The sequence below is a fragment of the Zootoca vivipara genome, chromosome Z1 (genome assembly GCF_965207765.1).
Source record: "Zootoca vivipara chromosome Z1, rZooViv2.hap1.1, whole genome shotgun sequence".
NCBI lineage: Eukaryota > Metazoa > Chordata > Lepidosauria > Squamata > Lacertidae > Zootoca > Zootoca vivipara.
The window spans coordinates 37,752,162-37,779,674 of NC_142583.1; the positions used below are offsets into that span (position 1 = coordinate 37,752,162).

The following is a 27,513-nucleotide window of genomic DNA, read 5'->3' on the forward strand; positions in this document are numbered from 1 at the left end:
TGTTATGTCAAAACCCAGCCTCGTGCTTCATCTCCCTCTGGCAAACATTGAGTGATAAGCAAAGAACAAACCATGGCTGCAGCTTGTAGTATATTTGGAGCAAAGGAACTATGGTTTAGCTGGAGTGAGACGAACTATGGGCTTGCGGCTTAGCTTCAGGTGGCTCAGCAGCAGGACCAGGGGACTGCAAAGCAGCCACAGTTGTAACTCCATGCACTCACATGCTCACTTGTTCATGCTTCCCCTGTGACTCGTCTTAGTGTTATATACAAAGCAAGCCACTGTGTTGCTGGTTTATACATTTCTGGCTGCCATGTGGGAGGCCACTTCATATCACTTCATGAGAGAGTGATTACTGTGAAAAAAGTCTAATGTGAATTGGGCGCTATTCACTACAAGCCGAGTTGAGAGAAGAAAAAGATTTGAGAGAGAGGGAGTTTGACAGCCCATTTGGGAAATTATGATATTCTGTTCACTCAGTATCAAGAATGCTATTAAACTGGAGTGTATAAACTCTCTTCTTGTGTGGCCTATCACACACGATCTATCACATACCTCTCATTAATGGCTATTTGGATTAATGTGTCTGTGAAGTTTCTCATGTTTATTTCTCATTTTTCCTTGTCTCTTAATGTTGTTAGGTGTGCAGAGATTTTGCACAACCGACTTGAAAGTGCTATCACATCCTTGGTTTTTACATGGGTTGAGGAATAACAAAACCGGGGGGAGGGGAATGATGTAACCTTTGTTATATCTTTTATAAGACATCTGAAGGCAGCCCTGTTTTTAATATTTTAATATTTAATGCTGTATTGTTTTTACACTCGATTGGGAGCCACCCAGAGTGGCTGGGGAAACTCAGCCAGATGGGCAGTGTGGAGAGGATGTGGAACCACACTCTCCTGGCCCACCTCTGAGGTTGCATGCCTGACAGGTCCTGTCTTGACATTAATATATCGAGCATGGACACCTGCAAAGTGCAAGCCAGATAACTACATTCAGCTGAAGGTTTCTAGGTTTCTTCCTTGCAGATTTTCAGCATGCAGGCATTCTGGGGGCAGAAGCAATTGGGCATGCATTGGAGATGGAACCAAGACATGTGGGTGGCAACATCTGAAGGTGTTCCTGGCCCCTTGTGTGTGCTAAGCTACTCCCTCCTTAAGCCACTTGTGTAAGCCCCTGCATGCTCTTGCATTGCTCCCCTTCATTTGCTGGACACTTGCCATGCTTCCATTCATTTCAGTGGGGATTGTGCAGGAGAAGAGGGGAGATTGTGTCTCAAATCGTTAGGAGACATAGGAAGTTGTGTTCCCAGGCTTTTACTGTGAGAGGGGCAGCTCCAATGTAGTCCTGTCATTTGGCCTCATCTTTTTTGTTGTTGTTTTGTACCTCGTGGCATAAGAAGAGCACTATCAATTATTCTATTTAAAAAATTGTGTCATCTATGAAGAAGGCATTATGTCTTGGAACTGCTGGAAACCTTGGTCGTTACACCAAGCAAACAGAGCTTAGCTTACTCTCTTTAACAATACAGCTTGATTTTGTTCTGATATTGGGAAACTCTGTCCTCCAAATATCATAGAAATAAATTACTTGGGGACTGAGTGCTGGGAGAGTATTTTTGTTATTGTTATCAAGGTAAATGCTTCCATTGTGATATAAAGTGCCTCTGTCGGTTCTCCTTCAGTTGCCTTTGTCTGTAGTTTCATTTGACCTAGTAAATTCAGTGAGAGCAGAACTGCAGATTCGTTGCTGAAAAAAGTATGAAACCACATTTAATGCCACCCTGTACCAGGTTACAAATATAGGTCCAGATAAATTATAGCAGCAACCAGCCTTAGTGCTGTTATGCAGTGTTAGATATCACTTACTTGCACAACTACGGTATAATGTAAAATAACATTGCTCATCCATTCCTATACATTTGCAAGGGCTTCCTTGAATGTATAATAAATAAGCTATTGTCATCATCCAACAATTGCTAGACAGTGTTATGCTGTTATGTAATGAATGTATAAATATCGCAATGAGTAGGGCTAGTAAACCTCACAGATTAGCAGAGGCAAAACAGGAGGAGGAGCATTATTTCCAGTGTGGGATTAATGCACTGAATGCAGATTCATTTAAAAGGCAGTTTAGTTATATGCATGTAAGAGGCTCAGAGCCAATACAATCCTAGTTCCTAATCTGGTCTGAGCCACTGATATTTGTGACATGGCCTAGGATGAACTGCTTGACCTCTTCCTGGCTCAGCTGGTGCAGCCATAAACCAGTACAAAGGCAACTGCTTGTATTTAACCTACAAGAAAGGAATCAGGCTGGGATCTAATCACACAAGTAGCTCCGTGTGCCCAATGGGGCTTTGGGTTTAAAGTTTCTCGAAGAACAGCCACATGATAGATCACTTTTGCAACTGTGTAGGCTCTTAAAATTAGATTGGTTCCCAGACCCTATCACAGTGTGTTGTTGTTGTTGTTTTAAAAAAGCTCCACTGGGCATGCCCAAGCCCTCGTGTGCACCTGAAACAATTGTTTGGATCCCAGTTTAAATGGCATCCCTAAGTGCTTTTGTTAACTCTCACTTTCATAATGAATGTGAACTCCCACTCTCATAATGAATGTGAAGGTTACATAATTTTGAAGCTGGAGAATTTTTAGACTGCAGACTTCCACTTTCTAATGTCAAATTATCCTGACACCATAATATACCATTTATGTAGCTGTGCACAATTATGAAATAGTCTTTGTATAGCTGAATAAATTTGGAACTTGATCTAAAACTCTTCTGGGGATATTTTTACTTTGCATCATAAAAAGCTGACAGAGTTAAAATTAGTGAGCTTTTAAGGTTGTGGAATTTATGTTGTGTGCAAGGGGAAATAGGAAGACGTTAAGGTCACTGTTGAGCTCACCCTGGTTCAGGGGTTTGAGAGTTAGAAAGGGTTCCGGAAGCTGTGCCTCTCATTAAATCGGCATGCAGTACACAACACAGGCACTGCATTTTAAGCAGCATAATGTCAAAATCACACGTATAGTTTATAGCATTTTAATTATCACTCAAAGATTCGCCACTCTGCTCCTTCAGTTTAGACACATTAGCACTGTTCACAGGTTCTGTTTTCCTACTTTGAATGCCACCCTTCCGCAACTTATGGAATTCATGGTGGAGAAGTCATCTCCCCATTTTCCTACCGTACCTGGATGTTATCCATTACTGCCCTGCAACGGTAGTCAGTGACATGGTTTGATGGTGGTGGCAGTTTGTAACTCCCCATCTTTCTGCATTACCAGTGCTCCTGACTCCTTGTCTTTACCATCTCTCCCTCTCCTGAGCTGGTGGACTTCTTGGAGAAACTATTTTTCAACCATAGTACCAGTTTTTACACTGAAGGGCAAGGGAAGACCTCTGGGTCAATTTCTTTCTTTTTAAAAATACTACTGCTCTGTAGTATTGACCTTGAAGCCTTGATCTTCATTCATGTTCTTTTAAAGGAAAAAAATGTGATTATTTTTTTAGAAGAACTAGAAAATATAATAGCAGTTCTGGGTCTTAGAGGGAGCTACAGCAGAAGTCCCCCAAGTTAAGGCCCCTCCCAAGTGCTCCCAAGCTGTCTTCTCTTGCATCGGTCTCTTTTTGCCTAATGTCAGTCCTTGCCATCAAATAGTTGTCTTGTTTTCCAGTTCAGCTAGAGCCAAGCCATTCTACCATAGCTAAGAAAAGGAGGAGTAGCAATAGCTGGAGTTCTTGCCTGGAGTGTTTGTGTAAGAGCCCGGGTAAATGTGCACTGGACTTTTGGACAACTTTTTCCCCCACCACCAGAAGCTCCTGTTTTCTGTTCCCCAACTACAGGTGCTGCTAACATCTGCCCATCTTGCTTGCTATTAGGCTTGTCAGTTTTGTCCTGTGTAATTGCAGCTAAGCAGAGGAGCTGCTAAGGTGAAAGCATGGGGTCGAAGGCCTACCATGCCTTGCCATTGTGCAAGAACCCACAGTCCCCTCCGTCCCTTTTAAAAACCTAAAATAGCCGGATGTGCAATCATCCTTCCAACACTGGAGCACACACACGGCCTTTAAAAGGAAAAAGGGCATCTTTCTCTGTGGCCATCAATTGATTTAAAACCTTCATGCCAGCATACCGACAGCAGGAGAGAGTCTCAAAAGTGCTTTAAGTGGCATGTATGAATTCAGTCTCAGATATTGCTGCCAATTACAACCAGCCATTAGCTAGCAAGGGTAATGAGCAAGCCAGTTACCTGAAATGTGCTTGAAGCTCACTACCCCCCAGAGCTTTCTTTTGAAAATTGCTTCCCCTCCAACATGTAAGCTATACTTACATAGAGCAGCCGTAGAGTCTACCAAGGCAGGCAGAGGTTAGCAGGAGCAGAAGTACCTGGTGCTGAGAAAAGCCACAGAGCAGCGCCCATGCATATTTATCCCCTTCTACTGCAACTGCTTCTCCTCCTCCCTCTCCTTTTATCAGCTAAGAGCCCTGAGCTCCAGCTGTGCTAGGAAAATGGTCACTTCTACATCCTAACCTAGATTCCTCCCTTGAAGCTCTTTTGGCTTCAGCCCCCTTCTCTCTTTGCTAAGCAGCACTCCTTTCCCTTAGAGAACTGCCTTTCCCCCGTGCATTCCAGTTGCTATATCTAATGCTCGGCTAAAGGTAACAGACATGGATATAAAATTATCATATGATTCTGAATCTCCCATTTCTTGTGATCCCCATCCCCCAATGATCTCTAAATTAGCTCTGTAGCACATGAAATTCACTACACTCTACTGTGAGTTATGTCCATCAGCTGCTTGCTTGGTAGTTGTACCATTATGTCAAATCTTTGCAAAATATTTTCAGCACAATGGCAGAGATCCACATGGTAAGCAGGTTTAAATATTATGGCTGTTCAGGGACTTCTCACTGTAGATTGGCTGTTCTTAATAGCAGATCTGTGGGTGGTTGTTTTTAAATAACATGTGCACCAATTCTTAAACCCAAGTGGAAGATGTGTGGTCTTACATGATAATTGGTAGTGTACATTTGAGTCACAGCTGGCAGAATCATTCATGGAAGTTGGACTGTTCTTTTCTCTTTTTTTAAGCACACAACTGTCTTTTTGTAATAATACCAAGGTAGGTCACATCAATTCAGTACAATTCCAATAAAATTTAAAATAGAATAAAATAAATCACAATCCACAGTAGATCAGCCAGATACCAGCCAGGTCCACCTGCAAATGGCTAGATGAACAGACAGATATTCAGCAATTATATTGTACCAGTCTATCAGCATCTGCATTATGTGCCTAAACTTTTCAGGCACAATTTTAAAGCCAGTTAGTCCTATGAACTGCTATTTAGTTCATGGCTATTGGTTTTCGTACTTAAGGTCTGATTTGCATTGTGTAAATACATTTTGCTTTGCTTTGAAGATCAACGAAACTGAAATCTGACTTCAAATGCAAAACAGAAGTAAATTGAAAGCCCTTTCTCGCACAATGTTACCTATGGCAAACATAACATTTAAATGCTCATTTACTGTGCACAGCCTCTGTTGTATGTTACAGTTGCGTTCTAGGAACTTCTCCTCCTCCTCTCCCCAAGCACCCCCTGAATTTGTTCTTGTGTTTCCCCCAACCTTCCTGTGCAGATTTACGGAGGATGCAGAGGGCTCACAGGGAGAGGATGTTCCATTGTGAAATGGAAATCCTTGCACTAATGGAACTACTTTGTTCAATGCTTCTCTAGGTCTGGTTTCTAGACACTAACAGGAGCTGAGGGCTTCACACATACAGTAAGCAGCATTTAAACATGGCACCACATTGATGTGCATAATAATGAAATTAAATACTTCCTGTGGTTAAGGCAGGTCTTCTGGCTCTGAAATTAGGCTCTAGCCCCTGAGACCAGCCCCCCAAAATATGTTTATGGCCCAAGATTTACCCAGCAGAAGAAGATGAAATCTCACACATCCCCATTCATCAGTACTATGGCATCCTCAATGCAGTGGACTCTGGGAATGGCTGTCACAGCTATGGAGAGTAGAGAACTTAATTACAAGATAATGGGGCGTTACCAGGAAAAAGAACAGCAGGCAAATGACATTCATTTTACTTAGGGAAGGGCAGCCCCCCTGATGGGACCAGTATGTGAATTGAGTAGTGCTTACAGGAAGCTTTTAAGCAATTGCCCTCAGTTGTGGGGAGGCTGCTATACTATTGTTGGCTTGGATTGCTGAAAGTGTGAAGAAATCACTTGCCTGCTAGGGACGGAGGAGAAATTCAATTCAGTACACATTTAACACAGAATCCATCGAACTTGCAGTTTCCAAAATAATGTGTGAACCAAAATACATCTAACCTTCAAAATTTGCACACACCTACATTTTGCGGTGCTATTTGGAGCGGTATATGTGTATACGAAGACAGAAATATTCTAGTGGAATTTTTCGAGTCCCTACTTTTAAGGTTTTTAATCAGGCCACGACTAATTGACATACAGTACTTGAATAGATCTTAAACTTTTCAGTGCACTCATTTAAAGAACTACTCAGGTGTAAGTTACATTGAATTTAATGGGACTTACCCCCAGGCAAGTGAGTATAGTAATAATATAATAATAATAATTTATTATTTATACCCCGCCCATCTGGCTGGGTTTCCCCAGCCACTCTGGGCGGCTTCCAACAAAATATTAAAAAATACAATAAAACATCAGACATTAAAAAGTTCCCTAAACAAGGCTGCCTTCAGATGTAGTTTGGTTTGGCATTAATCTCAACATTTAATGCCTGTGCATTTGGTCTTCATAAAAAAACAGCATATGCTGTTTTTCTCTTAATGGATAGCCTACTGTAATAAGTGTAAATGCTTTCCTTGGTGATTTTGAGGAGATAAAGGGGGTAGATTCCAAGGAGGAGCTGGTTTTTTGTGATTGCAGTTTTTGTAAATTGTAAGTTTTCAAAACTATTTTAAAGTTGTATTTTAAATTGTTATAATCCACCCTTGGGCTTTAGGGTGAACGGCAGGTAATAAATTAAAATGATGATGAAGTTTGTGGAACTCATTCAATCTGACTGCACTTGGACATTTGATAAATCATGGTTCATCATGATGCGAATGAGCTCAGCATCCTGCCGTGCTGCACTGCTCCCCTGCTCTTTCTGTAGCTGTGAGGAGGAATCCAGACATTTTCACTTTTATTTTTGCTTAACCCATTTGTCATGTCAGCTGAACCCAATAATCTCTGATTGATCTTAACTACGGTTTAATTGAAGCAAGCCCACTTCAAACTGTGGCTTATGAATCTGACTTGTTTCAATAAACTATAGTTAAGATTAACCAAAAATTTACAGTTTAGATGCAACACTTATCATAAGCAAAGGTTTCTGATCTCACAGCAGCCTAAAGGAAGACTAGGTTTGTTCCCTTAATGATACTTTACTGTGACATTCGAAAACAGCCACTGAGTGTTTATGGGTGGTTTCCATATAACAAGTGAAATCTATCAACGCAAACAATGCCAATGTCAAGGGGTTTGTGGCTGGCTCCTTAAATTCATGACCATTGTAGTCATTGAACGCACATAACAATGAATTGGAGATTATTTGCGGCAAGTATGACTTGAATTGATCGAACTTGTTTTTTTTCCCTCCCTCATAGCTCCTCATTGAGAAGTGTATCGTCTGGATCCTCAAGACCTTCCAAAGTCTGTTTGGTGTGTGGAGATGAGGCATCTGGCTGCCATTATGGAGTAGTTACCTGTGGCAGCTGTAAAGTCTTTTTCAAAAGAGCCGTGGAAGGTAAATCCTCATGTGGGTTCTTCTTTTATATTCTTTCTTATATGATTATAAGGAATTTTCATTGCATGCTCCACAATGCCTTTAACCTGAAGAACTATCATCCTTAAAATGATTCAAAAGATGCATGCACCATCAGCTTTATCTACAAAACACCTGGTCGCAGTCTGCTGTATGCCTCCAAGCTTTAATTCACATTTCCATAACTTTATTTTAAACCCTGATTTGTTTCATCTGCTAGAAGAAGTAAAGAATTTTTCTGTAGCCACAAATAAACATGTCCAAACCTTTCATAAGCTGGAGGGGGATTCTGGGTAGAGTCAGGCAGATGATGCAGCCAACTGTTCTTCAGAAATCCATAAATAATAACAAATGTAGCTTAAAGCTAATTTATGCATGATAGTTATACAATCATGAACCCACCCTTTTAAGATTGATAAGCATTTGCGTTCTCCTTCTAAAAAAGAAATGTTTAGGCCTGGGGAGGAATCTACTTTTCATTTAGAAGCATGGGTTTCAAGTGCCTGAAAATAAAGTGATTTGTTTTTTAAGAAGGCATTTCAAGAACACATACTTGCCTCTAGTTCTCACTCTGAAAACAATCGTTTGGACTCTTATGTATCCCCTACTCTTTTTCACTCATTTGCTCTAGCTCCCTTTGACAGTCCTGTCCTTTTATCCTGGCAATTTCTCTCCACCTTCTGTCTTGTTCTTAATCTTAGTTAACACCTGTTCCCTTTTGTAGTGTTGTGTCCTGCACTATATTGGACTGTTCATGCCATTCAGGTGTACCTATCAGTATAAAGGTTTAAAGGTGAAGGGCTGGAAATTGAACAATTCAGCAAAACAGAGAGTTTTTTGGGTAGCTAATTTTCATTATTATGGACTTGAATTCTGTGCCTCTGCCTTCCTATTAAGAAGCAAGTTCCACTGAATGTAATGGGACTCACTTAAAGTAAGTGTGCCTGGGGTTATTATCTTAGGGTGTTTAATGATGACACACTGTTGAAAAGTTCAGTATTATAAAGTTCATTGGAATATCCAAATTTATTGAGTGGGAAAACTCACTACTAGATGATGTGAGACAGCATATTCTATTCTACTAGGTGTTTCTTATGTGGATAAAATGAGAAAGAGAAGCAGACTGCTGCTTTGAGTAACAGGCACATTGTCCTCCTAACCTCCAACTCTGCCTCTGAATGTATCTTTGGCTCAATGTAGATGCCAAGCTTAACTATAGTTTGGCAGGATGTCTGAATTGCAGTTGGCTAGAAGAATGGAAGAATCTGATTTGGGTTTGCAAGCAAGGGCAGTGTTAGCTATGGACTGGTGTGATGTCTGAATTGACAAGTCATATTTACGGCCATCGCTCTGCAGTGACTGCTGCACGTGGAAACAGGAGTGAATTTATGAAGCTAAACATTGAGATAATGAAATGTGAAAGAGGCTGTCTGATGTATATTTGGAAGCTCATACTGTGGTTTGAGTTCTAGAATTATGGTTAGAGACGCAAACCATGGTTTGGGGTGATGTCTGAGGGTTGAATTTGTCTTTACAGTATATGCATGCATGCATATTTCTTTCCTTGAGCTTATTGGTATAGGGGCCATGAGGCAGATTGGACCAAGAGTCCATCTTGTATTCAAAACTTTTGCAATTACTTGTCATGTTTGTTTTGCTACCTTTGGAATTGACAATTAATTAATTTAAGCATCCCAGCAAAAAAAAATGAAAAAAGGGGAAATAGAGCTTACCGGTAATCTTAACAAAAATATTAAATTCACAGAATCTCAGATTCCTTCCCCCCACTCATTTGCCAGCAGATATTCACCCACAGTTTCAAAGTGATTCTGCATCCTGTAGTGGCTAGAGAGACATACGGTAGCAATGTATACAAGGGTGACTAGACTACTGCTTTTCAGAAATTTTCCTCTATGTCTTTTACCTTGGCATTATTGACTGTTTCTAGCTTCTAGAGTTTAAACTTACTTTTCTTAGGAAAAAGTACAGCAGACCCACACTTGTGCCCATTCAGGTTTTAGGTGCTTGGCAAAATAAATAAATTAATTAAAAACGAGGCAGAATAAGAGGGTGTCTATTGGGGGGAGAGACTTTGGCAACCCCACCTGCTATTGCACCCAGTGTGTTTTGACGATACATGAGTTTGGCTGTCCCTGGAATGTAAGTTGTGGGTCTGCTCCATGTAGCAGTAGTCTGATATTGTCTCCTCCAACTCTAGCTTCCCTCCTCCTCTAATGAGATTTTAGCCACATTCAATTATTGTGCTAAAGATGCAGCAGGAGAAGAGAGTCATGATTGCTTGTGCCCACCTGTTGACTCTACCTTTCTCCCCTAGTTATTCCTTTTACCAACAAAATTTAGATTGTAAGTTCTTCAAGACAGAATCTGTATAGTTTGCTTACATTACTCTGCAAGGTGACATGTAGGACGGTAATGCTATATACATAATAAAGTTGCCAAAGAGCGTTTATGAGAGATATTAATTAAAGGCAACACATTTTACAATGGATCATTTACGAGTTGTTAGTGATGAAGTGTTCAGTTGTTGCTCTTCACTTGTTGCTGCAGACTTGTTTGAACTACATAGCAGCAGCACAGTGAAACTGAAAGCTTGGAAGGCGTTAGGTGCATAGTACAGATGGAATAAGCTTAGTCTGTTGCCTGATTAAAGCCCTTCATTTTAAAAAGGGGCAAGGAGTGAGTTACCAATTTAGCTGATTCAGTGGCACAGATAGCTACAAACAGAAGCTGCTTGGGATGGTGGTGGATATTTTTTTTTTAACGACATCAATTTTTCTACTCAAAATCAGAAAATACTATCTTGTGTTTTGTTTTCGAGGATTACTGGTGTTCATTAGCTAGACGAGGTGATGCAGCACTAGCATAGACTTGGTGTCTGGAGTGGGATGGGGGTTGAAGTTGCCTATTAGAATTCTCTATCTCTCACTAGGTTTTCTATCTGGGTGAGCACTTGTTTGGAGTGTCCCTCCCCTCCCATGTGGACTATTGGGGCACATTAGAGATCCTGTATCACCCATCTCTGCACTCTCCCTCTGCCTGATCTGATAGTGGTGATCTCAGACAGGAGGAGGAGGAACCTCCAGGATGGATGTTCTGGGAGACTTCAACATCCATGTTAAGGCTTACTTGTCAGAGGTAGTTCAGGATTGTCATGGCAGCAATAAGGTCACAGGGCTGTCTCCAGTTGTCAGTGGCCCAACATGTGCTAAAGGTCATGCTATGGTAAAGGAATGAGAGTGATTTTTTTCTTCTCTCCTTTCATGGCCAAATCATTTTCGAATGAGATTTAGGCATGCCGTGTCTTCCTCTCTCTGCATGGGTGAGAGAACAATCCACTCTCAGGTTGATGGGTCCTAAAGAGAGTTATGAGAGCCCTTGTAGTATTTCCATTAGCATGGCTGGTGGTCCTGTGAAAGCCCTGGTTGCTTTGTGGAATGTGGAAATGACTCAGTTGATGTAATTGCTCCTAAGCTCCCTTTTGGTGCTGCTGGTTTGGCCCCTTGGTTTACAGGCAGATATGTGTGATGTATGAGAACAGACAGTGATGGGAATGCAAGTCAGAAGTGGATCCAGCAAAACACAATGAAGAGCTCATCTCAGAGTCTTCTGCGACTTTATTTGCTAAGCACTTGGAAATTTGCATCCTTAATGATTTGGATGCCACTTCATTGCAATTAAATGGGTCTCTAGTGAACTGGGATTAATTTCAGTTATTGAGGCCTAGGGACATAAACAAGGTGCTTGGAAGAGTACAGCGTGCCATCTTTTTGCTTGACCGTTGCTGCTTCTGGCTCATAATATTGAGCAGGAAGTAATAAATACCTGCTTGCTAGAAGGTGAGTTCTGAACCACCTTAAAAGGGCTATTCCAGCTCTCAGCCAAATGTCCAACGTAATATTTTTGGAAAGTGCTCAAGTGGGTGGTTGTTGTGCAAGACTTGGATGGCACTGATTATCTAGATCCATTTCAGTGTACTTACAGGGTTGAACTTTGCACTGAAAAGGCTATTTGCAGATAAACAGTGATTTATACACTAATAGTTACCTTGGCTGTGAACATGGATAACTGGGAAGGCTATTTGAAGGATTGGCCAGAGCAGTCTGGGATCTCTATTATTAGAAAACCGTAAGTCTTGGTGGAAAATAATGCAGGGTCCTATTGTTCCCCTCTTGCTCTATCCCCCCCCCCCCAGCATCTTCATTAGTATACAGTATGTGGGTGAGCCTCAAAACTCTGGGTGTCATTAGGTATCTTAGGCTGGAATGGGAGTCTTCTTCTTGATCTTTGTGCATTTTCTTTCTCTTTTTCCTTTTTTTTCATATCTGGGACCAATGGATTGCAATCTTTGTCTGTGCATTTGGAATGAACATAATCTTTAAAAAGGAAAGGCAACTTTATTAATCTCTGTGTCTGGGAGTTTCACATTTTTCCTAAATGTAATTTGATACCTGAAGCCAAGAACTCAATCATTCATTCTCTGCCACATGGATCCAGAAATAAGACACTTCTCTTAGCCTGTGCACCGCATAATGCATGCAAATGCTATGCTTAACAATGCTAGCTGAAATTGTGAAAGTGATAGGTGCTTATTTGCTCTGATATTGTGTCATTATAATGATATACTATTGGGAGAAATTAATAACAGCACTCATTGTTTAGTATGCACTAGCACGTAAAATCAAAAACTAATGAAAGCCAACACTGTTGGAAAGTAATAATCTTAGACTTGCCATCATAAAACAGAATAGCCTAGCAGTGAGGAGAAATTTCTGCAGAATCAAACATAAAATGCCAAATGGAAAGATGGGAACTTTACAGGCTTTGGGAATTGGGACGGATATCTCATATTTGTTTTCCCACTGGGTCACCTTGTCGGTACTTGTGTGCTATTCAGTTTGAAACATAAGAGGAAGCCATTTTACAATAATATGCCTTTACACTGATTTGTTGTTGTTGTTTAGTCGTTTAGTCGTGTCCGACTCTTCGTGACCCCATGGACCATAGCACGCCAGGCACTCCTGTCTTGCACTGCCTCCCGCAGTTTGGTCAAACTCATGTTCGTAGCTTCGAGAACACTGCCCAACCATCTTGTCCTCTGTCGTCCCCTTCTCCTAGTGCCCTCAATCTTTCCCAACATCAGGGTCTTTTCCAAGGATTCTTCTCTTCTCATGAGGTGGCCAAAGTATTGGAGCCTCAGTTTCACGATCTGTCCTTCAAGGGAGCACTCAGGGCTTTACACTGATTACAGGCACACAAATGTCTCTATCCCCAATGAGAGTGTGACATTTAGTCTTGATTTATTAGAACCAATTGAAATGTGGTTTATTGCTTGGTCACTGCTTTACTCTTTCACAATTAATTTGTTGAGGACACAGCATCCCCTAGTTTGGAGAATGGTAAAACCTTGCAAGTTAGAAATGTGAAGGAAGGGGTGGGCGTGGCTAGTTTGAAAGCTCAATGGCGGCATAATTCTGTGTCTCCAAAATCTAAGCAAAGTGGATCCTATTGACATCTAATCAATCATTTAATATAGCCTCAGCAAGGAGATGATTCAAGGAATACATAAACCAAAAAGCAAACCTGCAAGGTTAGTTAGAGGGAGCTTTATCTGAGGCTTCACAGGAGACCTCAGACACTGACATGGCTAAAAGTAGCATGAAAGTCCCCAAAGGCAGCCAAGTAGCTGCTACAATGGAGGAGGCCAGAGACGCAGGTGTGTACATTAATAAAATAAGGCAAGCCCTAGCCTTGGACTGGAGAGCAGCCCTAGCTCCACTTGAGAAGAAATTCGATTTGCTATCTGACCAACTGCCAGGTATTTCTAAAACTGCAAATTATGCACACAGTCTTGCTCTAACCACCCAATCTGAGATCCAGCTCTTACAAATGGTGACTGAATATTTAGCTGTAAAGCTGAAGGAACAATCAGACAGGGACAGGAAGAGAAATGTGAAGGAACAACTGATGCTGGAAATGAACTTTTAAATGTTGCAGGATGTAGAACACATATTTGGTGCAGTTTGGGAGCCTGCCAAAACATATTGCTCCTGCAGTATGGTGGCAAGGCATTTGTACAGCATAACATTTGACCCAATATCTGGCTTAGTTCCTGGTGATCATACGTAGAGCCATATCTTTTCTCTGGCTTTCTGGAGGGCTGTAGGCAACACAATAACTGGGACAACAAACGGAGAGCATTTGGTGGGCAGTTTGAAATTCATGGTCAAACACACATGAGGAACTGTCATAGGGTTTCCTTTGTGGCAGTGATAGTGACAAATAATTCCTAATAATAATAATAATAATTTATTTACACCCCGCCCATCTGCCTGGGTTTCCCCAGCTACTCTGGGCGGCTTCCAATAGAACATTAAAATACAGTAATCTATTAAACATTAAAAGCTTCCCTAAACAGGGCTGCCTTCAGATGTCTTCTAAAAGTCTGGTAGTTGTTTTTCTCTTTGATATCTGTTGAGAGGGCGTTCCACAGGGCGGGCGCCACTACCGAGAAGGCCCTCTGCCTGGTTCCCTGTAACTTGGCTTCTTGCAGCGAGAGAACCACCAGAAGGCCTTCGGCACTGGACCTCAGTGTCCGGGCAGAACGATGGGGGTGGTATACTGCATCTGTGAAGTGTTGGCCAGCAGAGTAGTCCTGAATGGCAAAGAGACTCAACTATTGTAATGTACCTGCCTGCCTTAAAAATAATAATGCATTTCAACCAAAGGAAAAAATGGAAAGTAATAAACAATAGGAAAAAAGAGTTACATAATCTATTACATTCCAAAATACAATCATTGACGGACTTCCCTTCCTCGGTTCCTTTTAAATTCCACTTCCTCTCGCATCTTCTTAGTTTCCCCAATCTTTCCCATTAATTCTATTTCTGGGCCTGCCTTTTAAGATAATTTGAAAACTTCAGATGGTGCATTTAAAAAAATAAGCCGAGCCTCCCCGCATGCTCACTCACTGGTGCAATTGTGGGGAAGAGCTCAGAAGCTTTCTGATTAACTATAATTTATCCTGAGCCCTGTCCCTTCAGGTTTTTTTTTTAAAAAAGATTAATATTTATCCCACCCATCCCTGGATAGCAACAGTAGTCAGTGGGGCGAGGCCACAGCACTTACTTGGCATCACTGCCTACAGAGAGGGAGAGGTCATCACAGTGCAAACTCAATGGTGGGAACACTGATAATGCCAGTGATGGGAGGTCAGGCAACTACTGCCTCCCTGCCCTGCCACTGGATAATATTCTGGGACCACTGCTAGAATATGTAAAATAACATTTAAAACTTATACCAGAACTCTGAAGCATCATTCCTGCATATAGCAGTTCAGTGCCTAGTTGCAGTGGTGGACTGAGGGCTAAGAAGCTGGTAGAGACATCGATGACAGATGATTCCTCTAGATCAGGCATCCCCAAACTTTGGCCCTCTTCCCCAACCACTGGTCCTGTTAGCTAGGGATCATGGGAGTTGTAGGCCAAAACATCTAGAGGGCCGCAGTTTGGGGATGCCTGCTTTAGATGAGTGAAGTCTGGAGTGGGTTTATTTGATAGTGTTCTCTTGGCTGAGGAACACTCTTCTTAAAGAGGCTTGCTTGGTGCCCCAATTTTTTATTTTAAAAAAACTTCTTCCAAAAAATGCTACTAACAATATATACTTACCTCTGCACATTAATGGTTGTTGCTTGTTGTCAGCTAACATGTGGCGTTTTGAGCTGATTTGTGTATTGTTATCCATTTCTATATGCCTAACCTCTGTTTTACTTTCTGGTGCTGGTTTGGACTTCAGCGTTGAATTGATTGTATTTTATTGTGTTTTTAATTTTGTGTTACATTTAAAGTGTGTGTGTCTTTTAGAGAATTCATTTTGTGCAGTGACAAACAAGGGTAAATGTATTATAATTGAGATAAAATGCCACAATAGTTTTACCACTACTCTGATGTAAACAATACTGTATTTCCATTAAGAAAAAAATCTGGTATTCAGACTACATCATGACTAGTAGTCAGAAATATAGTCTTCTGATCCACGAATTTGTCCAATCTTCTTTTCTTAATATAGAATCCTTTCCAGGGAGTGCTTTTCAAAGCTAGGTGTCTTCTTTTCCTTGTCCTGCTTGTCAAATATAGGGTTTCACAATAATACTATTTCAAAATTTAATCAAGTGTTTAAGTAGGTTGAAGTCCTCACATTATTTCAAATTGCTGTACTTATTTTCAGCATTTTCAGAGTTGGAACAACATATTTTCAGCATTGTATATGAATACTTTCTATTAATATCACCAGCTGCTGCTTCTTTTAGCAGGGCTTTTAGCATTAATAGCTTCATGGCTTCCTCCTCCTCCTCCTCCTCCTCCTCCTCCTCCTCCTCCTCCTCCTCCTCCTCTTCTTCTTCAAAATCTGCTTGCCTGCAATTTGTAAAGGTTCAAGAGGCCTTCAACTAAAGAAGTTGGCAAAACTATTGTCCCTTAACAGGAGACACACACTTAAACAAAAAGTGACTGACAGACTAAATCAGGGTTAATTGCCTGGCTAAATGCATTGTTGTAAGTTAACTTGTGCCCATTTAGAGGTGTCAGAAACATGGAGTTTGGCTTTGAGCCCCTGCTGTGTGTTTGCATAGTAGGCATTAATCATTATACTCATTACCAGGGTTAACTGACCACTTCCGAGCAATAGTGAAAATTGAGGTCATCAGTCTTTCTTGTTAAACCAGAAAGAGAGATCTCTCTCACATTATATTAATCATTAGCTCACAAATTGTGCAACATATATACTTGATTTTCCTCTGCTAGGAACAAACTTTATCTTCTTTTTCCTCCCTCTGCCTTGTATATGTATATCTATAAATGCCATCTTAATTATGGTGGGTTAACCTCTGTCACATCTACATAACGAATAATAATAATAAATGAACTCGTTACCTAATTGAAGTACAAGCACTTGTTCTAGACATCAATATTCATTGAGTCCTACTGCCAGATTCAATAGCTGTAGCTGGAACTGGTCAGTGTGATTTCCTGATACGAAGCAACATTTTTATGGAGATCGTTACTTCTACACTTCTTTTGTATTTTTACTTCTTTGTGTGTGGTCAACTTGTGTTACAGTATTAGTGTCTCAGTTTGGAATGTCTCAGTTTCATTTGGAATGAAGTTTGGTGAATGGAACAGTTAAACATCAGGCCCAACAAAATGAGCAGATTAGTCAAAGAACATGATACTTCCTTTTAAATTATTTCTATGAGAGGCCTTGAAACAATACTCATTGCATTACTACCATGAATAAGATTAATATCTTAAAGCTGAGATTTCCCAACATCTGAAGTACTGAGGCAATCAAGAAATAATCTGAAAGTTGTCTTTTAAAGTGCTTTCAGTACCCCTGGTTATTAGATAGGCGAGCAACAGATATTTCATAACTAATATTTGTTTATGGTCCTGGGTTTTTTAAAAAAATACCCTCTAGTTTCATTGACAATTTTAGGAAACTGCCTTGTATGAAATGGACATAAACTCTTTGTGAATGAGATATTGTTTAAAATCGAGAACTTTTCCAAGCAAGTGGAGAATTGCTATATTTTTAAACAGGTTTTTGTTTGTTTGTTACATTTCTCTGTTTAGCTGGCCTTTGCATGATTTGAGTTTGGCACCGTATTTTAGGGGTTATTTAAAATTCTGTGATGCGGTGGGGTTTTTGTGTTGGCATAAGGAGTGGAGCCAAAGAATTGGAATGTGATTGTTGTTCCATACGTTTCCTGCATCTTCTGTTGTTTCAACAATACTTGGCAAACAGAAAAACCAAGAGCAGCCTGTAGAACGTTATTATTTAGTCTAAGAAACTGAACACACTCTTGAGCTGCGATAAGCATGCCTGTGTTGGGGGGGGGGGAGTATCTAGGACTGATGGTGACAAATAAATGAATTAAAAGGAAGACAAAATTCTTAGTAAAAATGCTCACTTCTCTCTTTGAGGTTTGTTTTTCTGGTTTGTCTGGCATATATTGCTTGTATGGAAACAGTGGAAAGGCAATGAGTAATTATATACGCAAGTGCTGCTGTTTAATATTTACTTAATGCCAGAACTGTATAAGGCATTGCAGTGATATGAGCCATGCCCTGGGGGCTTATGTGGCACCCCAGACATAACAACATGCTAAACATGCTTTCTTTCTTAGGATAATGGCATTCCAAGTGATAGAAATTGACGGACTTCATTTGCAAATAGAATAACTTTGATTCCCCACTTTCCCTTGCTCACCTGCTTTAGTGCATTTGCACAGGGATACTTTTAAGTACTGCAATCATCCCTGTGTATTGTAGAAAAACAATTTCATTCTGTTTCTGTATGTGCAATATGTTACCATTGACCTTTCTGGATTAGGGGCTTTTCATTTTATAGGCATTAGGAACTGTGATTTATTTATTTTTTAAAACCCTACAAAACTCCACTGCAGAAATTATGCCTTTTAAAGTGTGTCACACCCCCCCCCCCGCCGCCGCCAATGTTGGTTTTGGCTACTTTCCAGCTTTGAAAACCCCACACTGCTTCAAGAGTGTACATAAGTGGGAACATACTCATCAGTTATATGAAATATTTTACTACGTTTCATTATAATCTACTTACTAAAGTGGAAAAACCTTTTTAGCACGCTAAATTCATTTGCTCTAATTTTTGTTTGATTTAGTGCATGTGGCATTTTCAAACACACCTTTTATAGAGCTAATTTTATCTGGTTCACAGCCATAGTAAGAGAGATTCTTGATTACCACCATATTTTAAATCAGAATGCATTTTATGCAGTGCCAGATTTACGTACAGTATAAGCTAAACAAGCTATAGCTTAGGGCCCCACTCTCTTGGGGGGCTCCAAAAAAATTAAAGAAAAAAAACTGGATGTACATTTCCAAAATACCCCACCCAGAAGGTTCTCCTTATGTTATTACATGAGTTAATGATTTGGTGATGCTGACGTTTTTTGTCGAAACTGCAAGTCAGGACCCCTGAAGCTGGTAGGACCCAAGGCTCTAATGCTGCTAACATGCTTGGGCTGGAGAGTTCCAGTGTCTTAACCAATATCTTTCCCTTCACTTCATTCTCAGGAATGGGTCCACATGCAACCTCTGTGACACTGAAGTGAATGAAGAAGGCTGTGATCATGCAGGAGTCTCTTTGTCTGATATGGATTGTAATAGCACATGCTTGAGATAACTAAACATTCCCCCACCCCAACCATTTTATTGAAAAAGTTTTCACTGATAACAATGAACCCAAATCCCCCATCCCACTCCACCAAGACTGATCAGAACAGTTAAGCAGAGCAAAGTACAATCACAAAAGCAAATATGTAAGGTTGTCTTCCCTCATCTTTCCCTGTGCTCCTAGGATTATGGCAAATATTTGTTTCCTTCAAGGATAAAACTGGTGAAGGGGACTACTCTTTTGCATTCATAATACATCTATTATGAATGTATTATGGACCAAGGTGATCCAATGTGTGCCCCAAGGGCAGCATGCGGCCCTCAAGTCCTTTTTGGGTGGCCCTTGGCAACAATTCCCCCCCCCCAGTCCTCACACTGCCTTCCAAAAGCTGGGTAGTGCTTTCCTCGCTTTCGGGAGGATGTGGGAGGGCTCTTGGACCCTGCCAATGTCTCACACCTCCTTTCCAAAGCCCTGTGTCTCGCTTACCTGGCTTTGGGAAAGCAGCATGAGAGCTGGGGTGGGTGCCAAATTTGGGTCACACTCCCCCCCCTCCAATGCAACAAGGCAGTGTGCAGCCCATGGGTTCCATGTCAAAATACTCTTGCAGTCCACTTGGTATGAAAAATTGGAACACTCTAAGTTATTGTTTCCTCCTCTTTCAGTATATGCTTCTGTGCAGATTGATGGTGATGAGATGGAAGCTCGGGGTGGTAGCCCTACTGAATAAACTTGTCCGAAGGGTGTGACCTTTTCTATATGATGTTAAACATCTAGCACTCTTGAAATGAAGCCCTGAGTACCAAACTTCACTTTGCTTTTCCCATTTTGCTTCTGTTGAGTTTCATCATTAAGTGTGCTGGGTTATGTTGTTGAATTCAAACCTTCCTTCTCCGTCCTGTTGTTTCTGTGCTCACTCACAGTGTTCACTCACAAGAAGCTCCCTGTTTGCTTCAAAGCAGGATGGATTTCTGTATGTGTTCTTTGGTGCGACAAAAGTTCTTCCATCCATTTAAGAAATCCCATTGCTGTGCAGCTCATCTAATTCACATGTATTTATGGAGGCAGCCTATGAAATACATTGAGGCCACTGTGATAGAGCTGCTGTTGAATTGCAAATAGACCTCCCATTTTGGAATTCAGTGTAGACTTCTAAAATTTAAATGGTCTGAAGAATGTATTCTAGAAACACTTCAAATAACTTCCTGTATCTCTTGAACCATCCAAAGGAACAAGATAAAACCAGCATTTATCTTCCTGATAAAGTTACCCTAAATAAACAGGGTCCTTTTTTAGGCCTCATTAGGACCTCATTGGGACCCAGGTGGCGCTGTGGGTTAAACCACTGAGCCTAGGGCTTGCTGATCAGAAGGTCGGCAGTTTGAATCCCTGTGACGGGGTGAGCTCCCGTTTCTTGGTCCCAGCTCCTGCCAACCTAGCAGTTCGAAAGCATGTCAAAATGCAAGTAGATAAATAGGAACCACTACAGTGGGAAGGTAAACGGCATTTCCATGTGCTGCTCTGGTATGCCAGAAGCGGCTTTGTCATGCTGGCCACATGACCTGGAAGCTGTACGCCGGCTCCCTCGGCCAATAATGCGAGATGAGCGCGCAACCCCAGAGTCGGTCACGACTGGACCTAATGGTCAGGGGTCCCTTTACCTTTACCTTAGGACTTGAAGCAAAGTTAAAGACATGCTTTGAAAGTCACATTCAGCATAATAAGGCTTCCTTTCTTATATGCATTTTGAACCCCCAATATATCAGTTGACCTGCCTCCAATTATTACATTATTGGCAACCTGTAAAAATCATCCACGTTAAATCACTAGATCAGCTGGTAGATGGATTTACCAGAGTATTTTAGTGCCACTATTTAAGTATAATTGTTTCATAATCTACACAAAAGACACAGAGGGGAAACAAGGATTTGGAGCATGTTGAAAGACACATGCAAAAGAAGGAAAAACATCTACAAGGCCTGCTGAGAAAACTGTAACAGCATAATTGTAAAAATAGGGAGGGAGCAAAGGAAGGAAGAAGGGGGCAAATGCATATCAGAACAGGGATATAGAACAATCATGTGTATGTTGTAATCTGATAATGGAATGGGCAGCATGATCTATGAAAGATAAAGCAGGAGAGGCAATGCCTTTTAATTGACCAATTTCTTATTTTGTTTTGTTAAAGTTTAACACATCCTGTTTATCAAACATTCACTGTTAACATAAATGGCCTCCCCTTCAGTATTTGTACAGATTATTCTAGCAGTTCTGTTCCTTTAGCTTAAGAGTATTGGCTGCTTTCTTCCTTCGCTTCCCTTTTGAAGGGAATATAGGAGAAATCTTCGTAGCTGAAAGTGCACAAGCATTTTGAGCTTCACAGGCATATTTGAACTTGTCCATGAGAAGAGTTGAAAGAGGCAACAGGGCAGGGGCAGGCAAAGAAGAAAAGAAACAGGAATATCCACTAAAGATAAAAGATAGGTGAATCTATAAAGTTCGACATATGCTGCCCCTATGAAAGCATATTAAGCTATTGGTTCCTTTTGCTGAATGTAATGGAGGGAAACAGATTTTTTCTTCTTCCTAGCATACCGCCTCTCATTGGTTTTCACATCTTCCCAGTGGGAATAGATAATACTATGTTACATCTTCTAAAGCATACAGGAGTGTTAATTAGTGTAAAGTGGTTGTGTAGTATTGTCAGTTTCAATATATTAACCATATCAGAGATCTGAAGTACTGAACTTTCTTGTTTATATGCATAATTACTTGGGTATCCATTTAAGCGAGTTTCTTTTGGCACTGGCTGCCAATTAGCTTCCTGGCCTAATTCAGAGCACTGGTTTTGACCTATAAAGCCTTAAGCAGTTCAGGGCCGCAATACCTCAAGGGCAGCCCCTCCCCATATTACCTGCCCTTGGCCCTGCGCTCATCATCTGAGGCCCTTTTTCATGCGGCCGCTCCACAAGAGGTCTGGAGTGTGGCAACACAAGAATGGGCCATTTCTGTGATGATTCACTGTTTGTGGAATGCTGTCTCCAAGGAGGCTTGCCTGGTGCTCTCATTACATATCTTTCTCTGTGAAAACAAAATTATATGAAATAAAATCCCACCATACTGAATAGAAATGATCAGCATGTTCCTGTACCTTAAAAAGGTAAAGGGACCCCTGACCATTAGGTCCAGTCGTGACCGACTCTAGGGTTGTGGTGCTCATCTCATGTTATTGGCCGAGGGAGCCAGCATATAGCTTCCAGGTCATGTGGCCAGCATGACAAAGCCTCTTCTGGCGAACCAGAGCAGCGCATGGAAACACCGTTTACCTTCCCGCTGTAGCGGTACGTTTTTCTCTACTTGCACTCTGACGTGCTTTCAAACTGCTAGGTTGGCAGGAGCTGGGACCCAGCAATGGGAGCTCACCCCATTGCGGGGTGTAATTTATGTGTGATTTTTTTCCTTGCAGTAACTAAATTCAAAATAGAATTTGGTTCAAGTGGTTGGTGCATCTTTCTAAATGAAGAATAGGAGAGATCTATGGGACTAAGGCAGGCATCCCCCAACTTCAGCCCTCCAGATGTTTTGGCCTACAACTCCCATGATCCCTAGCTAACAGAACCAGTGGTCAGGGAAGATGGGAATTGTAGCCCAACACATTTGGAGGGTCAAAGTTTGGGGATGCCTGGACTAAGGGTTTTGAGCCAATGATGAGCCTATTGAACTAGGCCTCTTTGCCTGGGACATTTTATTCATGCTTAGAACATGGTGAAAGAGAGCTGGATGGGCATATTGGAAATGTGCATGCATCTCCCAGTTCTTATTATTTATTTGCTTGTTTAAGCATTTGTACTGCCCTTCACCAATAGGAAGAGCTGTAACTAAATGGTAAAACATCTGCTTTGCATGTAGACGGTCCCAGGTTCAATCCTTGTCATCTCCAGCTGTATAAATTTTATTGAATGAATAAACGAATATGCTTGATGGTCTCTTGTTCTGCCTGTGTATGTACCTCTCTGTGTATGTACACATAGAACTAAGGTGGAAAACAACTCCCTATCTTAATACTCTTTGTAGAGATGCTACACCAATGATGCAAGTGTACACTTTTGAACCGCCCTTGGGATGCAATTAGAAAAGAAGCGAGATAATATCATATTAAACTACTTTGTAGTAATATTAGACAATGCCGCTTTTATAAAAGAATATTTGCAGAAATAGTATCTTGGGGAGAAGATTGTTTCTGAAAATGAAAGTGGAAACTCTAGATGGTATAGAGAGCTGGAAGACTGAAGATGTGAAGTCAATGTGCATGCTAATTATTATGAAATATCTATGACTCATTTCCCCAAGTAAATTATTCTGTTTGTTCCATGCTTAAACATTTGCTTTTCTCCTTTTAATTGTGTTATTTTAACATGTGCTTCAACAGAAAGGTGAGGAGTAGAAAAAATTATGAAACGGGGAATTAAAGTACTGTAATGAGCAACTGATCTCTCCATCGTTGATAAAGATACTTTGGCTGCAGTTCCCAGTCCACTTACTTCAGAATACTGTAGTTCCATTTAGTCAGCAAAATAATAGAAGCCACGATATGGAAGGAGGAAACAGCAGAGATATTCAGACTAAAGCGAAAGTTAGAATAAGAGAGAAGCAGAGATAATGGTTTAAAAAAATGAGAAAGAACACTGAAGATAAAATAAGTAGTAGAAGCAATCTAGGTCAGTAAAGAAAGATGAAATAAATGGTATAATCCACCAGAAACTTGTGCAAGCCCTAAGTAAATTGTGCTCAACCATTTTAGAAAAAAAATAACCTTAAAAGGAATGGCAAAGTAGTTGATTGAATTGAATGGGGGGAAATATTATCACATGGTTTTAATGCAGAGGAAAAGTAAGGTTGCATACGTATACACACTCTGGAATTAACTTGTGAGCATAGGTGCATGAGGCACTGTGTGAGGGTTCAGGTTTTTTTACTCAGATGATGTGAACGAGGGGTCAGCAATATTTTTCAGCTGTGGGGCGGTCCACCATTCCCTTAGACCATCCCCAAACTGCGGCCCTCCAGATGTTTTGGCCTACAACTCCCATGATCCCTAGCTAAGAGGACCAGTGGTCAGGGATAATGGGAATTGTAGTCCAAAACATCTGGAGGGCCGAAGTTTGGGGATGCCTGCCTTAGACCATGTGGTGGGCCAGACTATATTTTGAAGGGGGGGGATGAACGAATTCCTATGCCCCACAAATAACCCAGAGATGCATTTTAAATAAACAGACACATTCTACTCATGTAAAAAACATGCTGATTCCCGGCGATTGGGCCGCATCCGGCCCACGGGCCTTAGGTTGCCTCTCCCTGTGAACCTTGTGCTCTGATGACTCAGAACAGGTGTAGCTATTGGTTGGTTAATTAATTTACTGCTTAATGCCAAAATAGTCTTTTAGGTGATTTACAAAATATTTTTTAAAATTACACATTATAAAATACACCATAAAACAATCCCATTAAAACATTAAAATCTTTAATCATTAATGTTGGCGCTTAAAATATGCAATGAAATAATCCTCAGGTACACTGTGTCATGTATTTTCTCTAGGGTCCTCAGGCCTCTGGATTTAATTACTGTGTCTCTTTAGCTTGTTTAGCAATATGAAGTTGTTTCTGGTTATGGCCATATTGTTGCTGATGCTCCCCTTTGTTTATAAAAATAACTAATGATTATGGATGTGATTTCCTTCTACAATACCAGGTGGGCTCTTGTTTAGGAATGCCGTGGTCGCGATGGTAATCTGTCACTCTGGAGCTGGGTGGCAGAAGCACAGGCAAGATCAGGGGCCCCTGAAGGTAAATCAGCAGTCTTAAGTCATCATTGGAACAGGAGACTAAGCATCTTACCAGGAAAGGATGGCTTCTCAGGACAGGAGGGAAAGCAAATGGCTGATAATTGCAAGAGAGGTTAATCCAGGCATCCCCAAACTGCGGCCCTCCAGATGTTTTGGCCTACAACTCCCATGATCCCTAGTTAACAGGACCAGTGGTCAGGGATGATGGGAATTGTAGACCAAAACATCTGGAGGGCCGAAGTTTGGGGATGCCTGGGTTAATCCAATAGCAGAGAAATGGGGCAAAGAATATGGAAGGTGGCGTTTATTACTGTGACAAAGGTGGGAAAGGAATAAATGGGTTAACGTTGAATTAGACTACCTGTAACCTGAGAGTTCAGTGCTCAGGTGTACTGAGTCCTATGCTAGCAGTGAAAATTATCAGTGTGCTGGGAGAATGTTGATAATGAAAATACGTTGCATGGTGACAGACTTTAAATTATGGAAGTATGAAAATCAGTTTGTGTGTGCATGCATGTATACACACAGAGAGTCATTGCGAGTGTGTGTGTGTGTGATCACATCACCTTGCTATTTTTTCTTGATTTTAAAACATTTTTTCTCCTCTTTTTTTTTCTTGAACAGACCTCAGGAAATTTACATTTGTTCATGACACAGCTGTGCAGGCTCTGATTCCTTTAAATCTGTGTGCTGCAACTCAGTAATCCCCCCCCCCCAAAAAAACTTTGCAAGCTACTGGCACACCCTTGATCTACTTTTTGTAAATTACAATTAATTAAATTACTGTTACATACACCTGAGCAATGCAGGCCATTATTTATTAGTTTACTGTTGCTACTGCATAGTCAGAATGCACTGGTTTAAACAGAATTGGGGAAGTTAATTATCACAAGCTTTAGTTTGCTCTAATAATAATTAACCAGTTATGGAGAGAAACTGAACATAGGTGTAATATTTTATTAAGTGGTAGGAATTTGGGCATGTAGTTGAATTTGCATTGCAGAATTTCGAGGGACTGCCCTAATCTGTTTCCCGGGTTGTTCCAACCAGTTCAAGAGCAGTAAAACAAGGTTATGTAATTGACATGTGATGTAGCCTAAAATAGTGAGTGCAAACATAGGCTGCTGTTGCTGGGCAGTTGGCAACTGCTTTGAAAAAAAAATCTGTTCACTGTATGAGAGAGAACATTCTAAAATCGAAAAGTATTAGCTCAGTTTTAAAAATCTCACAAAATCGAAAAGTTTATGGACTTATTTCCCCTCCCCCAGTAAAATACAGTGAGTTATTTTTAAAGGCTTGAAACAACAGATGTTGTCAATTGTGATTTGTTTAAAAAATGATGAGTATTAATATTGAAAGAGAGAAATGGCATGATGCCTATGTGCCTATCTGTCTATGTTTTAAAACATATCACTTGCTGAGGATGGACTTGCGTTGTACCTAATACTGTTAAAGTGAAATATTATTTAGCAGTCATGTTTCACCACTTAGGAGATTGCAGGCATGCGGTGATATAACAGCACTGATTTAAGTAAGTGAGGTATTGACTTGAAAGCTGCCAGGAAAAGTTGTATTTCACATGCAGCTGGGTGAGTCGAAAAGAAAGGCTGCTGCTGAATTATATGATTTTTGTTCTGCAGCAGTAAAGACTGCTTCACTGAGCTAAGGCAGAGAGGGGCAGATCCCTCCACTACAGAGAAAGCCCTGTTTGAGAACTAGATTTCCAAGAGATGCGTCCTCCCTGCCCCCAGTCGCCTTTTCCTCATTGATTTTCCACAGCATATTTTCATTCCATTCCACTGGGCAAATAATTAAAACAGCCAGTTTCAGAAGTGAAATGAGACCCAAAATAAGTATGTGAAGTTAATGTAGCCAAGGGGCTGTTAATAATGTTTATTTATGAGCATGAAGCAAGCTTATGAATGTGAAGAAAGAATCTGGCCTTGGTTCCATCCCTCTGTAAGTTAGGAAGAACAATCTGTGGAGCTGAGTTTTCTTAAAGCCCGAATGAAAAACCACACAGGTATGCATGGCATCATTTCACTACATTGGCATCATCAGAAAAAAACACCCCTTTTTAAAGTTCAACACCCATTCTAGGGATGTCCTAGGTCAGGGGTCAGCAAATCTCAGACCTGGGGGGGGGTTCCGACTATATTTGGGGGACACACACAAATTCCTATGCTCCACAGATAACCCAAAGATGCATTTTCAATAAAAGGACACATTCTACTCATGTAAAAACACCAGGCAGGCCCCACAAATAACCCAGAGATGCATTGCAAATAAAAGGACACATTCTACTAATGTAAAAACATGCTGATTCCCGGACCGTCCGCGGACCAGATTTAGAACGCGATTGGGCCGGATGCAGCCCCCGGGCCTTAGTTTGTCTACCCATGTCCTAGGTAATATATTCCCAAAGTCCAGATTACTTAATTTGCACAATATGCAGAAACATTATCCTAGCTCTGAAAACTCTACATTCTGTAGCCATTTTGTCAAGCCATATCACGACTATTAACACATACCAAAAACAATTCATTCAACATAAGGAGCAGTGGATTTCTATCCTCATTATTGGCTGTTGTGTGACTGCCTGTGTTGTTGGTTGTCATTCTCTTGGTCCACTCA

General features: G+C 40.9%; 1 protein-coding gene across 11 annotated transcripts in view; it reads left to right on the forward strand.

The window, feature by feature from the left end:
* Positions 1–27,513, forward strand: part of NR3C2 (nuclear receptor subfamily 3 group C member 2) — a 136,296-nt gene that overhangs the window by 75,054 nt on the left and 33,729 nt on the right. For 7 of the 11 annotated variants that reach the window (XM_035114100.3, XM_060278641.2, XM_088660255.1 and 4 more), the window contains one exon: positions 7,656–7,807. In XM_035114100.3, the coding sequence (XP_034969991.1) occupies positions 7,656–7,807 (152 nt within the window). The remainder of the gene's footprint in view (positions 1–7,655; positions 7,808–27,513) is intronic. The other 4 variants (XM_060278642.2, XM_088660258.1, XM_088660256.1 and 1 more) reach the window with 1 other exon arrangement.